At 37.5% G+C, this 15,525-nt stretch overlaps 1 protein-coding gene across 2 annotated transcripts in view; it reads left to right on the forward strand.

Annotated features, from left to right (window-relative positions):
* COL11A1 (collagen type XI alpha 1 chain) overlaps positions 1-15,525 on the forward strand; it is a 233,513-nt gene that overhangs the window by 192,264 nt on the left and 25,724 nt on the right. For both annotated transcript variants that reach the window (XM_073356871.1, XM_073356872.1), the window contains 5 exons: positions 2,646-2,699; positions 3,301-3,408; positions 3,620-3,673; positions 3,969-4,022; positions 8,667-8,720. In XM_073356871.1, the coding sequence (XP_073212972.1) occupies positions 2,646-2,699; positions 3,301-3,408; positions 3,620-3,673; positions 3,969-4,022; positions 8,667-8,720 (324 nt within the window). The remainder of the gene's footprint in view (positions 1-2,645; positions 2,700-3,300; positions 3,409-3,619; positions 3,674-3,968; positions 4,023-8,666; positions 8,721-15,525) is intronic.

Below are 15,525 nucleotides of genomic sequence, written 5' to 3' on the forward strand. Positions count from 1 at the left end.
ATGTCCTTACTGAGATCTTGTTAAGAAAAGCTTCCAGTGATGTCTCTCAGGTTTTGCCTGAGTAAGATCTGATTAAGGGCCTGCAGTACTTAGAGACAGAATAGGTCTATTAGATCAACAAATCTTTTTCCCTTCAAGAAAATGAGACAGTTCTCATGTGGAGGATGAATCAGATATTGAATTGATACCACCCTTGAGCTCAGCCAAAAGGCAAAAAAGAAATATTTTCATTACAAAATTACAGTGTATTAATTATTCGTCTATTTAACATCTGTGATCTAAATATGCACTCTCTAAATATATATCCACGGCCAGATAGGGCCATCTTGCTCCACATAAGCACTGTCTAAACTCAATAAAAAGCTGTGTGAAACAACCATGAACTTTCACACCATTTTATGTTTTGCAGCATGAGATCCACTATAGACAAAATGCAAAGGCTGGATTTCATACTACAAAACATTAGATAGTGGAAAGGTCATATTTGTTTCAGGGATCTGTTTATGAGTTTATATATAGTCCTTACATGTGGCCAGATTGTAGCTGGCACTTACACAGATGCCCTAAGAGGGGACTCACCAGAAGCCTTCTTACCCTTTCAAGGACCACTTATGGGCCAACCACAACTGAGAGTGCCTGAGAGTGCAGCACTTGTGCTCTTCATGCGTCCCTGAACAAACCTCACAGAGGACAGGGAAGGCTCCTAGCCCCTTCCCTTCCTCCCTCTTCGTAGATTGGATTAAAAGCTCATCGAGGGAAGCAGAAGAGCAAACTATATCGTAATCACACACTGGGAAACTCAGTGAGCAACTGTGCACCATCAGGAGCTTGACAGACACAACTGGGTCCCTGATTAGTTCTTATGCACCTCACTAAATGAGACCTCGATCATACAGCTTGATTACAGTCCCTTACATCTGGAAGTCTTATTGACGTTAATGGGCCTCCACATGGCACGGATATTGCCATAAGGGTGAATCAGGCTGCAGGCTGTTTAATATTGTTAAAAGTGGTTATAAAGGCTCATATTTTGGCCTTTTTTACATTTTGTATATATGTATCAATTTTTCACGTGCCTGAATAACCCAAGAAAAAGCTGATCTGCTTGCTAGCTCAGAGACTTGTTCAAATTCTCCCTAGCCGCATAAAACTAACCTTACAGATGTAGGCATGTACAGAGAAACAATAATAATAATAATTAATAAGATCTCTGCAGAGAACAAGACAGTGAAGATTGTGAAATTCCTTCGAAAACAAATTTTAAAGCAAGCCCATTAAACTGAACTATTCACAAAACTTTATTTTTAAAATAGTATAAATATTTTATTGCAGAAGCCTACTTAATCCTAAGTACCTCAGAAAGATCATTACTACTAATAAAACAATAAGATTTTAGACTGTTGCAAAATTAGAGTAACAAGCATAATAAAACACTACAATTTCTAAAGCCAGATTCACCAAGGGTATTTTAAAGTTGTTTCTGAGGAGCTGAGGAACTGAAGATGATCTAATTGCCTCTAACAGTGAACAGAATAATATAATCTTTCTCCTGTAGGGCAAGGTACTGCACATAGTTGTTTTAAAGAAGGTATTTTAGCTTTAGTCTTAATTTTGCTACTGGAGAAAATTGAGAACTTTTCTAGTTTTACTTTTTTTAATTTTCTGAGCAGACATATGTCAGTAATTTCACATACTGACAGTTAAATTGAGAAATCCTTTAAGTTAAAATATGCATTTTTCACTTGAGCTCCTGCCAACAGTTAGAAAAGAGGTTCTGTTATACATTCAGAGAGTTGTATATTTGGGGCATTATTAACAACAGAACATTTTAGTAACAAGCTACTTTTCTCTGAAGTTTATTTAACAGTCCACTGAGCTAGAAAATAATCACTCATAACTACACTTTAAAAGGAATGGCTGAAAAGACAGACCTGACATGTACAGTACTGTGCATTGGTTCAAAGAAAATAAATTAACTTAAATGTTCACTTAATACAGTGTAATCTTTTACTTTGGGCAGATTATTTGTATATGGTGTTCTCTTAGAAGGCATCTGGTTTACTAAACAATTCCCATTATTGATAAAACACTGAGTGCTTTTGTGGCCTCTGGTGAAAATTTTATTAGGTGTTTTTATTATTTTATTCTTTTTGCTATTATTTATTATAGTACTAACTCTAGTGCTAATGTCTAAAATCATTTGAAATTCATGTTCAATTAGTATTTGCTAATTTGCAAGGATTTGCTTCCAGAAACATAGCTCACAGGAAGAAAGATGCAGATGACCAATATATATGTTTGACTTTTCTCTGATTAGGAAGAAAGGACAAAAAAGGAGACAATTAAAGGGGAGATTTTTAAAAGGGACATAGGGAAGTTTAGTTTCCAGCTCCCATTGAAAGTTGAGTTTGATAATCTCCCTCCTTCCCGGATTCTGCAAAAACACATGTGAGTAAATCAATGTACCTGAGTAGTCTCATTGCATGCAATAGGACTACTTACATGGGTGAAGTTACTCACATGCATAACTGTTTCTGAGAGCCTAGTTTTCAAACTATAAGAGAAGTCATAATAATACAGGTAAATACAGGGGAGTATTACCAGTAATGCCAGTACGACATTAATTTGCACTCATTTTTTTATAGGGTGAGCTTGGGGAAGCTGGTAACCCTGGACCTCCTGGAGAATCTGGCCCAGGCGTGAGTATTCTTTGTTTGTTTTAATTACTATTATTCTACTAAAATAAAGTACTTACTAAAAACTTCCTTTAAAGGAATTTCAGGTTCTGTGCAATCAGATTCTTCACGCAGCTGCTTCATGCTTTCTTCATATTTTCTTCATGTCTGTGAAATGCAAATGGCTTTAGCTAAAGCCCACATCTTGTATAATAACTGGAAGACAAAAGGAATCTTGCAATTGTGTGAGAGAACATTTATTTCTTCTCCTGTCAAGCTTATCGTGTATTTTACAATCAAGTTTATGTATTTCATCAATATATTTCTTCCAGCTAGATTTGTCTCTGTTTGTTAGTGGAAAAGTTCATTCCAAACTAGAGATGGGCCTGAGCATCAATATCTTCATGCTGATGTGGATCTGAAACTGCCCTGAGATCTGTGGGTGTTCCAATCTAGGGATTGATTTGGGTCCCATTTCTATTCCAAAGACAAGCCTTTATGATCAAATTTCACAATTAATGTCTCAGAGCATCTTTTTTGCTCCCATTAACTTGTAGATCTTCCTTTTCTTACATATTCTGAGTGTACTAGTTCCAGAAAGCTAACAATTTTATGTTGTTTACAGGGACCAAAAGGTGAAAGGGGAGAAAAAGGTGAGGCTGGTCCACCTGGGGCTGCTGGACCTCCAGGTGCCAAAGGACCTCCAGGTGATGATGGGCCTAAGGGTAATCCAGTAAGTGAGCCTACTAATTTAAAAATAAGGGCACTGGTGTGAAACTTATTGCACCAAACAACACATCATTTTATTTAACACTTTTATAGGATTGTATATGCATTTCTGGAGTATATACAATTGTGCTTTTCTAGCTGAAATACTTTGTAATGACTTTTAACATACATTTTGTTGCATGAATTCAGCCTTGCTTTCTTTCCCATTTGTCTAGGGCCCTGTTGGTTTCCCCGGAGATCCTGGTCCCCCTGGTGAACCTGGCCCTGCTGTAAGTATTCTTACAAACTAAATTTAGGGGCTAATCTTGGTTCCCACTGAAGTCAAAAGGTAAAACTCTCCTTAACTTCAATGGGAAAGAGATCTGCCCTGGGAGAGGTATTTTTCTGGCTGCTTTTGGTTTCAGAATCTTAAAATTAATTCATTTTACCAAAACTTTATAGTAAGTTTTCAAGAAAATGTCCTATAGAAGAACAACATACATTATGGGTGAGACCATAAATGAGACTATTTTTCAAAATTCAACTGATTTAAATGTTGTCTCTCTCTCCCTGGGATTTCTTTAGGGTCAAGATGGTACTGGTGGGGAGAAGGGAGAAGATGGTGATCCTGGTCAACCTGTAAGTAAACTGTCTCTAACATTTTTATTTTATTTGTGCTCTGTATTCCTCCATGCTAAGAAAGCAGCTTCTGCTAAATAAGTAGAAAGCTTTCTATAAATGCAGATATTTTCAAAAATATGTTCTAAATAAATTCTTTTTTATAGTTCACTGTATATTGTAAGTTAAATTCCATAGAGCCCAAATCATATTAGGTCTTTGTGTATGCTTGTGCTGCCCATTTTTTTTCAAATGGGGGCACATGTTTTGTGGTAACATATGAAGCAATAGAAATTGAGTCATTTATAGCCTGAGAGGGAGCAATAGCTATATAACTTCCCTCAGTTTGTGTGCTGAATGAGCACAAGTCTTAGAATCTAAGGTGGATAACATTGTGCCTTATTTCCAGCATCAAAAGGGTCTGAGAGGGAAATCCCTGCTATAGTTCAGTACAGCATGGAGAAAGGGAGGTTTTTAATTAGAGGGAAGGGATGGATGGAGCTAGGTTGTGCACTGGCAGGGGGAGGGGTATTTGTAAGCTTCAGAAAATTTGCATCTACATTTCTGACTCAAGAGACTAAGAAAGTAGTTTTAAAAATGTTAGTTCTTCGTGCCAAATAACTTATCAAACTGTTCAGTCCTACAACGTTATCCAGTAGGTCTCATGGCATTCCCATTTGGTGAGTCTATTCAGCTATCAGTACATGAGAGATGTATACACAAATGCCATTTATGTGGCAGTTATCTCATTAGTGCTAATGGGAACCTAATAGTATGCTGAATGCTTCTAAGCAAAAGGGGCAGTTGGGGGAAATTCCTAATGAACATTGTTGCTCAATGTCTCTTCCGGACTAATGTTACATTTGTACTGATGAATTAGTCTGAAAATATATTTTCAAAATTCTCTAGGTTAATATTTATAAGGGTTCTAACCACCTACTTAAGTGGTTATAAATTGAGCCAGAAGAGCTAAATGAATTCTTTGAATCAATCTTCACTGCAGATGATATGAGGGAGGTTCCCACACTGGAGCCATTCTTTTAAAGTGCCAAATCTGAGACACTGTCCCAGACTGAGGTGTCAATAGGGGAGGTTTTGGAACAAATTGATAAATTAAACAGTAATAAATCACCAGGACCAGATGCTATTTATCCAAGGGTTCTGAAGAACTACCAAGTGTGGTATGTAACCTATCATTTAAATCTGCTTCTGTACTAGATGACTGGAGGATAGCTTTTTTTTTTAAAAGGCCCCAGAGTCAATCCTGACAATTACAGGTGGGTAAGCCTAACTTCAGTACCAGGCAAATTGGTTGAAACTATAGTAGAGAACAGAATTATCAGACAAATAGATTAACACAATTTGTTGGAGAAGAGTCAACATGGTTTTTGTAAAGGGAAATTATGCCTCACCACTCCATTATAGTTCTTTGAGGGGATCAACATCCAGGTGGACAAGGGTGAGCCTGTGGATTTTCAGAAAGCCTTTGACAAGGTCTATCACCAATGATTCTTGAGCATAGTAAGCAGTCATGGGATAAGAGGAGAGGTCCTCTAATGGATCAGTAACTGATCAAAAGAGAGGAAAGAAAGGATAGGAATAAATAGTAAGTTTTCAGAATGGAGAGAGATAAATAGCGGTGTTCCCTCGGATCTGTACCCGGACCAGTGCTGTTCAACATATCCACCGATGATCTAGAAAAAGAGGTGAACAGTGAGGTGGCAAAATTTGTGGACGATACAAAATTACTCAAGATAGTTAAGTCCAAAGCAGACTGTGAAGAGTTACAAAGGGATCTCACAAAACTGGGTGACTGGGCAACAAAATGGCAGATAAAATTCAGTGTTGATAAATGAAAAGTAATGCACATTGGAAAACATAATTCCAAATATACATACAAAATGATGGGCTCTAAATTAGATGTTACCACTCCAGAAAGAGATCTTGGACTCATTGTGGATAGTTCTCTGAAAACATCCATTCAGTGTGCAGCAGCAGTCAAAAAAGCTAACAATGTTAGGAGCCATTAGGAAAGGGATAGATAATAAGACAGCAAATATTATAATACCACTATATAGATCCATGTATATCCACACCTTGAATACTGCATCCAGTGTTGGTCACCCCATCTCAAAAAAGATATATTAGAATTGGAAAAGACACAGAGAAAGGCAACAAAAATATTAGGGGTATGGAACAGCTTCCATATGAGAAAAGGAAAGGAGTACTTGTGGCACCTTAGAGACTAACAAATTTATTTGAGCATAAGCTTTCGTGAGCTACAGCATTCCACTGAATGCTTCTGATGAAGTGAGCTGTAGCTCACGAAAGCTTATGCTCAAATAAATTTGTTAGTCTCTAAGGTGCCACAAGTACTCCTTTCTTTTTGCGAATACAGACTAACATGGCTGCTACGCTGAAACCTTCCATATGAGAGAGATATTCAGCTTTTCAGCTTGCAAAAGAGATGACTATGTGGGGATATGATTGAGTTCTGTAAAATCATGAATGGTTTGCAAAAGGAAGTGTTATTTACTCCTTCACTTAACACAAGAACCAGGGGTCACCAAATGAAATTAATAGGCAGCAGGTTTAAAACAAACAAAAGGAAATACTTCATCAGATAACAAACAGTCAACCTGTGGAATTTATTGCCAGAACATGTTGTAAAGACCAAAATTATAACAGGGTTCAAAAAATAATTAGATAAATTCATTAAGGACATGTTCAACAATGGCTATTAGCCACAATGGTCAGGGATGCAATCCCATGCTCTGCGTGTCCCTAGCCTATGACTGACAGAAGCTGGGAGTGGACAACAGGAGATGACTCACTCAATGACTGCCTGTTCTGTTCATTCTCTCTAAAGCACCTGGCATTGGCCACTGTCAGAAGACAGGATACTGAGCTAGACAGATCATTGATCTGGCCCCAGTATGGCCGTTCTTAAAGTAAACTTTTATATTTTTTAGTAACAGTGATCTTTATAACTCATAGAACCAACTAACCTGACATTGAAAGAGTTAAATACCACTTTTATGAGCATCAAATTTATCACAGTTTGTCATGAAATGTAGATTTTGAGTAGATAATGGATAAGACCCTGATCCTGCATCATTAAAGTCAATAGGCGCTTTGCCAATGACTTCAGTGAACACAGGATCAAGCCTTAAATGAGGTCATGTATCTAAACAAGAAAGTTGACTTGATTTCTCAGAAAGTTTTCTTCCCTTAATGATGCAGGTTTCTTTTAAAATAAACATTTAAAATAAACATATTCATGCTGCTGTGTGTCTGGGCCATGAGTTCCAAGAGATCCTAAGGGAGTTAGGTGCTGAAAATCAATGGAATTTGGGTAACTAAGTCCTTTAGGATCCTTTTTAAAATTCCAATTTTGGGCTACAATCTAACTTCCACGGGAGTCCTTCCATTGTCTTCAGTTAGATCAGACCCTACAGATTAAAAGAACTGGTTTCATTTTTTATTTGCATAGACATAGCTCAGAGTTTAGAATCAAGCCCAGTGTTTTTTTTAATGTTACCTTATTTCCTATAGTATTTAATTAGAGGTTTCCTACATGCGTTTTTGTTTGTTCATTTTTTGGTGCTAAAGATTTGTTCTGGTCAACACTATAGATTTGTAGAATTTTTTAAAAAACTAAGTGCCAAGACAACAAAAAAAAGTAATGCAGTATTACATCTCTTTGGGATACTCATATTAATTTGTTGAACTTGATTTGGCCCTGGTTATAATTCTAGTGATTTCAGTGGAATTACATCAGTGATGAAATTAATCCTTCATTTTTAAAAATTCATTTTTATAATAAGTATCACGTACCATGAAATGTTTGCTTTTATATAAAAAGCAACAAAAGCAGTTGAATTATAATGAAAGTGAATATGAAATTATCAGTGGTGCCTAGTTCAGTAACAACCTGATCTGCTTCATCACTGTAGAAACCTGCACATGGGTGAAGACAATTGAAACACACAACCACATTTTTAGTTGAATCAGACAGTACGCTAACATATTATGCCTTATATTGTTCTTTGTACAGCCACTTTTTGGCTTGGGATGCTTTGCTATTGCTAAAGGAGCAAAACAACAGTACAATTTTGTCTTGTTCAGTAACATGAGCAGGTAACACTAACTAATTAACTCATTATATAATCTATAATAGTAGCTCTGTATGTTAACTCAGCTGTGTTTTTCAGGTTTTTGATCACTTCTTTGTAGTAACTTGTACACAAATGGCATAAGATGACCTGCCTTACTCTTTTAAGAAATCATTGATTCAAAAACATTCTCTTTAAAGAACTTGTGTCTCTCCTGGAGATTGCAGGAGTTTCTTGTCAGATATACTCTGTGAACCGTTAGTAAAACAGTAAAGGCAATGGGCCAGACTCTCTCTCACTCCCATGTAAACCCTATTGTCTAAGAGCAAAATTTGAACAGGATCCAGATCCAGAAAAGAGCTTTGTGGAGTAAGGAAGTGTCATTGTTACCCACTTGTCTGATCTTAAGGCACTTTAAGATTGTCCAATGAAAGGCACTGTAGTATTGCAAAATGTATTTGTTGTTTTTAAGAAAGTCAATAACCTTTGCTCTTCAATGACATTCACCAAGATTCCATGAAATAGTAATTTGGGTCATTTACAATTACAGGGTCCACCAGGTCCTTCAGGGGAAGCTGGACCACCTGGTCCTCCTGGGAAGAGAGTAAGTCTTCTCTATTTGCCTCTGTACATCTCTCTTGTCAGGACATTGTGTATTAATCAGCCCATAACAGGATTTCAGGCGCTTGTTATCAGTGTTATTACTATTTTATATGTTGTTTCTAGCTTTTAAATGTTTGGCTTTTTTTCACTCTTCAACAGCAGAAATGTGAAAAGATGATCAGGAGAGAAAGTAAAGAAAAGCAGGTGCTGAAAAAGACATTATATCTGGCTTGACTGCAGGCCACACAGCCATATCAGGGGTAGAAAAGCATCTCACTTCCCAAAATTCAGAAGGCTCAGTGTCTCCTGGGGCATGCCGGTGCAAAGACAAGAGGACCATAACTGTTCCTACAGCCCATAATAGTGTGTAGCCTGTCCACAGATGGAAAGCTTCAATGTCCAATGTAGAGAGGGGGAGAAATGGGTCTAGAGCCCTGCCCCCTCTCTGTGAATATTAGCGGGGAGCAGTCCTTGCACTTGAGAGAGTGCAGGGGCTGCAGTTGTGGGAAGTCTATATGCTGAGGGGAAGAGGGGGAAACACCTTACAGCTACTCACCTCCATGGGTCATCACAGTCTGGCCAGAATGGGTACAGAAGCCATAATAAAAAACAGTGTTTGTGTAACATTTTCTGAGAGCTAAGAGGAGTTTCTGTAGTCAGCACAGCAAACTATTGTGTTTTTAGTTCTTGATGTAATATTAACTTCTTTTCTTTCAACTCTGACATAATCTGCTGCAATTCTGGGAAGATAATCATATTTTTGGAAGATGTAAACTGTCTGAATGCTCATAAGCTAAAGGAAAAACTCTCCAGAAAGAACAAATGGGAATCGGAAAGGTTTCCCTACTGCTGCTGAGGTTGCTGCATGGTATAGGAGTTACTAAAATTAGGATGGTTTAATATCTTTTATTTTTTTTGACTGTTAACACACTTTCATGAAAGTCACACATTTTTGTGACATTCAAGCAATTTTTGAATGGCCCTGAAACGTTACAGTGGTGTAGGTGAGACCAGCACCAGCTGTTTTAATTCATGCTGGGGCTGGCCAAATTTCAAGAACCATAACCTGATGGGCCCCTTCTTGCTAACACTGAGCAGAACATAGACACAAGGGACAGTCAATCTCATATATCCTTATCTCAGAATGGCCTTATTTCCATTTCCCAAACGTGTTACTTCCTGAGAAAGTAAGAAACAACTCTCAGAGATAGCATTTTTTCCCCTGCAGTAGAAATGAGAATCAGTAAAATTTCAGCTGAATCAGTTTTAAAAAAAACTAATATCAATGAATTCAGTGAATTTCCCAGTGCTGCAGAAACCTAAAGGACCAGGGTGCTACAAATAGTATTCTCTTAAATGGTTAAAATAATGTTAATCCTTTTTCCCATATTTGTAAAATCTACATTCAAGTATACTATTGGATAAACTCTGCCAGCACACCAATGTAGAGTCACCTATTTGGAACTGAATATTATGCAGCTGGTATTCTCAGACACGCTGTATAGGAGATCTGTGAGTACAGAAAAATATTGCAGATGTCAAAAATGCCTAAAGGCTGATGTTAAAAGGGTAACACAAGACATTGTGCTTCAGGGCATCTGCCATCACCAACTGGGGACAGAAAGAAATTGCACAAATTTGCCAGGTGCATAAGGGTGGGGGAAGTAAGATATGACCTTCCCTCTGAAGCAAAATATTGGACAAGGTGGCTCAATAGATTATCCATTATGGTGCCTCCAACAGTGTAATGTGTGTAAATAGCTCCACACTTAGAGTTATTGAAGAGATCTTAGGTTTTTATCATCTGATACAAAATAAGAACTTCAGCAAAGTTTCTGTGCTTTAAAATCCATTTCTGTAACATATGAAGTTATCCTATCATTCCTGATCTTTGAAGCTTCACAAGACTTACAAATGCAGCTAATAGAAACCTGTAAATGTTATACTTGCAGAACTGCTGTAGACACATCAACCGTTAGGTCTGCCTCAGAAAGCAATTAGATGCAGTTTGTACACTGAATAAAAGGATGGTATCTTTAAACGTAAACTGAAACCTGCTTTAAAAATTAGTTAAATTGGTCTATTTAATAGGCTTGAGTGAACTGACATGCTTAATTAGTTTTATCTATTTGCACCAATTTACAACACATTTATAATTCTTCAGATGATTATGGTAGGATTAGAAATCTTATCACAAGAACTGGAATATGGCTTGATTGAATATTAACATGTTTGTTCTACTCCAAATTACAACTTCCTGCTTTATTACAGTGAAAGACTGTTGCTTATTCTCAGCAAAATAAAGATACTGTCAGATTGTGCTTAGATAAAAATGCAGAGTAAAAACACAAACTCAATCACTCCATTTCTAATTTGTGGCACTGCAAATCTCCAATTTAGTGTTCATACAAAGAACAAAATAACTATGTATTACTCTTGCCAAGTAATCACATTCTTGAATTCTCTAGGAAATTATTTTGTAGCAGCAGATTCTAGATTGCATGAATATGTGAAACTTTGCTGGTTGTAAAGAATTCTATGCTGTTATACTTGAAAGAGACAATGTAGGACTTGAGGCTTCATATTTTTGTTAGCGAAACAAAACTAAAAATACCCTTTGCTAAACATAATCAGTAATACAGTAGAATCTGCTTTATCAGGAAGTGCTGGCAAATACCCTACTTTCCTGATTAGGAGGCAATGCCATTTCAGTAGTAATGCTGCTCTCTGGGAAGGTGGAGAGCTGTGGCAAGAAGACCAGCATATTACTGGAAAACAATGTTCCCTCTAATTTGTTTTTCTTTCTGTGAAATGACAAGCAATCTGAGCTTGCATTTAATACTTAAGTGTGGTTCCTTCAGCTACTCCATTTACATACTCTCATTCTTTATTCATCACTCTCACCCATTATCCTTCTTTGGCCTCCCTTTCCCAATATTCCTTTAGTCCCCCTTCCTCAATCAATCCCTCCCCACTCAACCACTCATTCACATCTATGCATAGTCTTACATGGCTCTATGACAGGTTTATCTCAGCATCTTGCTCTCACTCAGGCTCTCTCCTCTTCTTATATTTTCTTTCTGCCTCCCGCATATCCTCCTTTTCCCTTCCAGTCACAGTCTTCTATTTGCAAATCCCTTTCCTGCCTTTTCTCCTCATTTATTTCCCCAAATCACTTCTGTCACTGCCCCGAAATCACTTATTGCTGCTGCCTCTCCCTCCAAATCAAACACTGCCCCCCATTCATCCAAAATCAATTAGTGTAGGTCAGATATGAAAACAAACATAGATATCCCCCACTCCGCTTTTATGAAACTCTTTATTCCAGAATGCCTGGTGTTCCCTGTTGCATGAACATGTTTTCTTTCTGCTGAAAAAAACTGATGCATAGGGATTTACCTGAATCTGATTTCTCCGTTCAGTCATGGTAAATCATGCTCATGAGATGACTTTAGGTTTCTCAGTTTGGGAAAATCTGGATCCTAATATCAGTTCTAAATTGGTTCCCTAGGAGATGCCCCAGTTAAACAGCTCCCAAATACCTTGGGCAAGGACATATTCAAAAAGATGGGTTTTCCACTGTGTCCTACAAGACTTCAGCTCCTGATTTCTGGTTGTAGGGAGCTCCAAATGTAGGGCCAGCTGCTGTGAATTTCAGCCTGGGAATTATCTGCCTTGGTGGGATGTGAAGGGCAAGGCAGTTACAGAAAATAATTGGTACTAGTATAACCCACACACCTTCTGGGTGTGGTGTTCTGACCCATCTAGTGTCACTGAGATCACTTAGAGAGAGAGAGAGAGAGAGAAACAGATTAATGAGCCTTCTCTATAGCCTTAGCTAAATGCCAGTTGGCTTTTAGCTTATGCAGTAGAGGCTCATGCACTAAGCTCCAGAGGCCCCAGGTTTGATCCTGCCTGCTGACGACCAGGGTCTGTCGGTGTTACACTAGCACACTAAAGCCTTTGATGTTCAGAATCGGCACAGTGAACTGAATCTGGAATAGAGCAGCTAGCCAGTGCAATGTTTGGAGCACCGGTGTGGTGTGCTGTTTCTGAGCAATATGTATTAAGAAGTGTGCAGCAACATGATGTGACAGCTGAAGATCCTTAGATTTTTGTGGGCAGTCCCAGGAAAAGTGCATCGCACTATTCTAGCATGGACACAATGAAGGTCTGGTTCACTTTGGTCACGTCTTTCCCAGAAGAAAGTGTGCAGTCTATGGCTGACCAAAAATGGAAGATTCTAAGCGAGTGTCCTAGTTAATACACTCAAACGCACATTAAAGTTACTTTTCTGAGTTCAACTATAGAGGTATATATCACTATGCAGTTCTGAACAGCTTCAGGTAGAGTAGCTGTTTTTATGAGACAGCAGTGTGTCTTCAGAACTAAATACTACGTTTAAACTTATTTTCACAATACCAATACTCTATATTTACTAAGTTAACTAACCACCATTTCATTTTTAAGAACATTTTGTGGCAGTCATCTACATAGTTTGTAAAAATGATTAAATTAGTTCTTGAATACATTAATAATGATCTAAATAAATTTTAAAAAGCAACTAATCTGTTATAGGGCTCTAATTTTCATAACTGTATGCATTTATCAGATCAGATAAATGTATGTTCAGAAATCTTCACACATTTAAACGGTTATTGTGCAAGCAATCACAGTAATTGTGCATGAAAATCTTTCATGAATTTTTGGACACACTGCTTAGAAAATTAGAGACATCAGCTCTAGCAATGGAAACATTCAGTTACAGCAACTTCATGGTTTGAATGGCCAGATTTTCCGGTTTGCCAAGATTGTGCACAACAAGAGAGGAGTGAGGCAAGCTATCTGCCCTAAAATATCAGTTGATTAAAAGTCATACCTATTCAATGTATTTTTAATAAAGGATTCAATATTGACTTAGTTCTGCTTCTGTTGAATCCAATGACAATGCTGAGTCCTTTTGGAAATCCCATCCAATGAGACTTTGCACAATATACAATACAGAATTGTTACACACCCTCTTTATTTTTATAATCCAGGGACGTTTAGTTGACAAACTAAATTTTATTCAGTGTAAATTGCTTCCCTGTTTATAGGTTTTACTAAGAAATTTGATTATAATTAAAAACCTGGGGAAGAATTATCAAACATACATGGGGAAAATCAGTTTAAACACCTATTTTTTAAAAAAGAACAATCTCAAATTCTCAGGCTCTAAAGAGGAATGGAAGTATTTCCAAAATGAAAGGTGTGTGTCCAAAAATATTTTCTACTGGTCCTTAGGCAAGCCCAAAGTAGTGAGCGACCATGGTATGAACATAGGAGAATAGCCTAATTATTATTTAAGGTAGAAAGAAACTTAAGTTGTAATTTTTCCAATATGTATATTTTTCTCAGTTTTGTGATATTTTGGTGTACATTTCTCAAGGTACTAGTAGATTGGACAAATTGTGCCATTAAAAGCATGCGTCTGTTAGTCTATAAGGTGCCACAGGACTCTTTGCCGCTTTTATAGATCCAGACTAACATGGCTACCCCTCTGATAATTAAAAGCATAGCATTTTAATGCTGAAACAATCATTCTAGCTGTATAAATCCAAGAGCAGTTTCATATTCTCTTACTGAAAGGAGCTTAGCAGCAGCTACATAAAATATTTCAGAGCATTATATTTTTCTATTCAGTCACTGTAGCCTACATGATGAAAATAAACAGAATTTTTAAGAAATAGATTTCATGATGCAAATAGAAATGTACGCTAAGTGGTTGAGGCAGGGATTAATATTTTAGCAGAATCAGGCCCTGATTCAAATAAGCATTTAAGAATGTGCTGAACTTTAAGCATGTGCTTAAGTTCCATTGAAGTGTAGGGGACTTAAGCATGTGCTTAGGTGCTTTTCTGAAGAGAAATGGATTTAAGCACCTGGTTAAGTACTTCCCTGAAAAAGGGCCTCAAAGAGGCAGTAATAACTTACTGTATATTTTACATATCTGCTCTATTTATTTATTTATTTATTTTAATGTATAAGGACACCCCCAACTAAAGACCTTCAGCAGAGGCAGCTTAGTAGACATGCCCAGTCACTGCCCCGGACACACCTCCACACCTGCAGTCACCATTTACTGTATGAATGGTACCCAACCCTTGTGGAGGCGATACTGTGGCTACTTTTTCTCCTACCATCAGGAACTTCTGACAGGGTTTATCCTGATGGAAGTCAGCCCACACTCTCTGATACATGCTCCCTCTTTGCTTCACTGAGTTTCCCCATCTGTAAAATGAGGATAATAAAACTGTCTTTCACTGGAGGTATGTGGGGAGAATCAGTTAATGTTTGTAAAATGCTTTGAAGATGAAAAGTACTTCATAATGCTAATTATTCTTATGTGGCGACCAAGGACGTACTAAATTATCATGGACAGTAAGAGTTTTGCCGCCCAACCTCTGCTTTTTGTTGGGTTGGGGCCACCAACATTTTCTTTTAAACCTTGTGTTTCCAAAGAGATGCATTGTTTTTCAGCTTCACTATTTCAATTAAAGATAGTGGGGTAAAGTCATTAGGTAGAAAGTCCACAAAAATTAACAGATACATGGTTGGTAAGCCAAAATGGTGACAAGCTGAAAATCTGAAAGGAAGCTAAGTATCTAATTGTTCAGAATCTGGGTTTGGACCTTTATCTAATTTCCAGAAAATCAATCAGTGATTAAACCATGGCAGTATATTGTTGATTCCAAAATAAATTCTTTAGTGAGCACATACAGATTCTGCAATGTTGCACCAGCTGCTTCCCATACTATCTGATCTGA

This window comes from Lepidochelys kempii, chromosome 8, assembly GCF_965140265.1.
Source record: "Lepidochelys kempii isolate rLepKem1 chromosome 8, rLepKem1.hap2, whole genome shotgun sequence".
Classification (NCBI taxonomy): Eukaryota; Metazoa; Chordata; order Testudines; family Cheloniidae; genus Lepidochelys; species Lepidochelys kempii.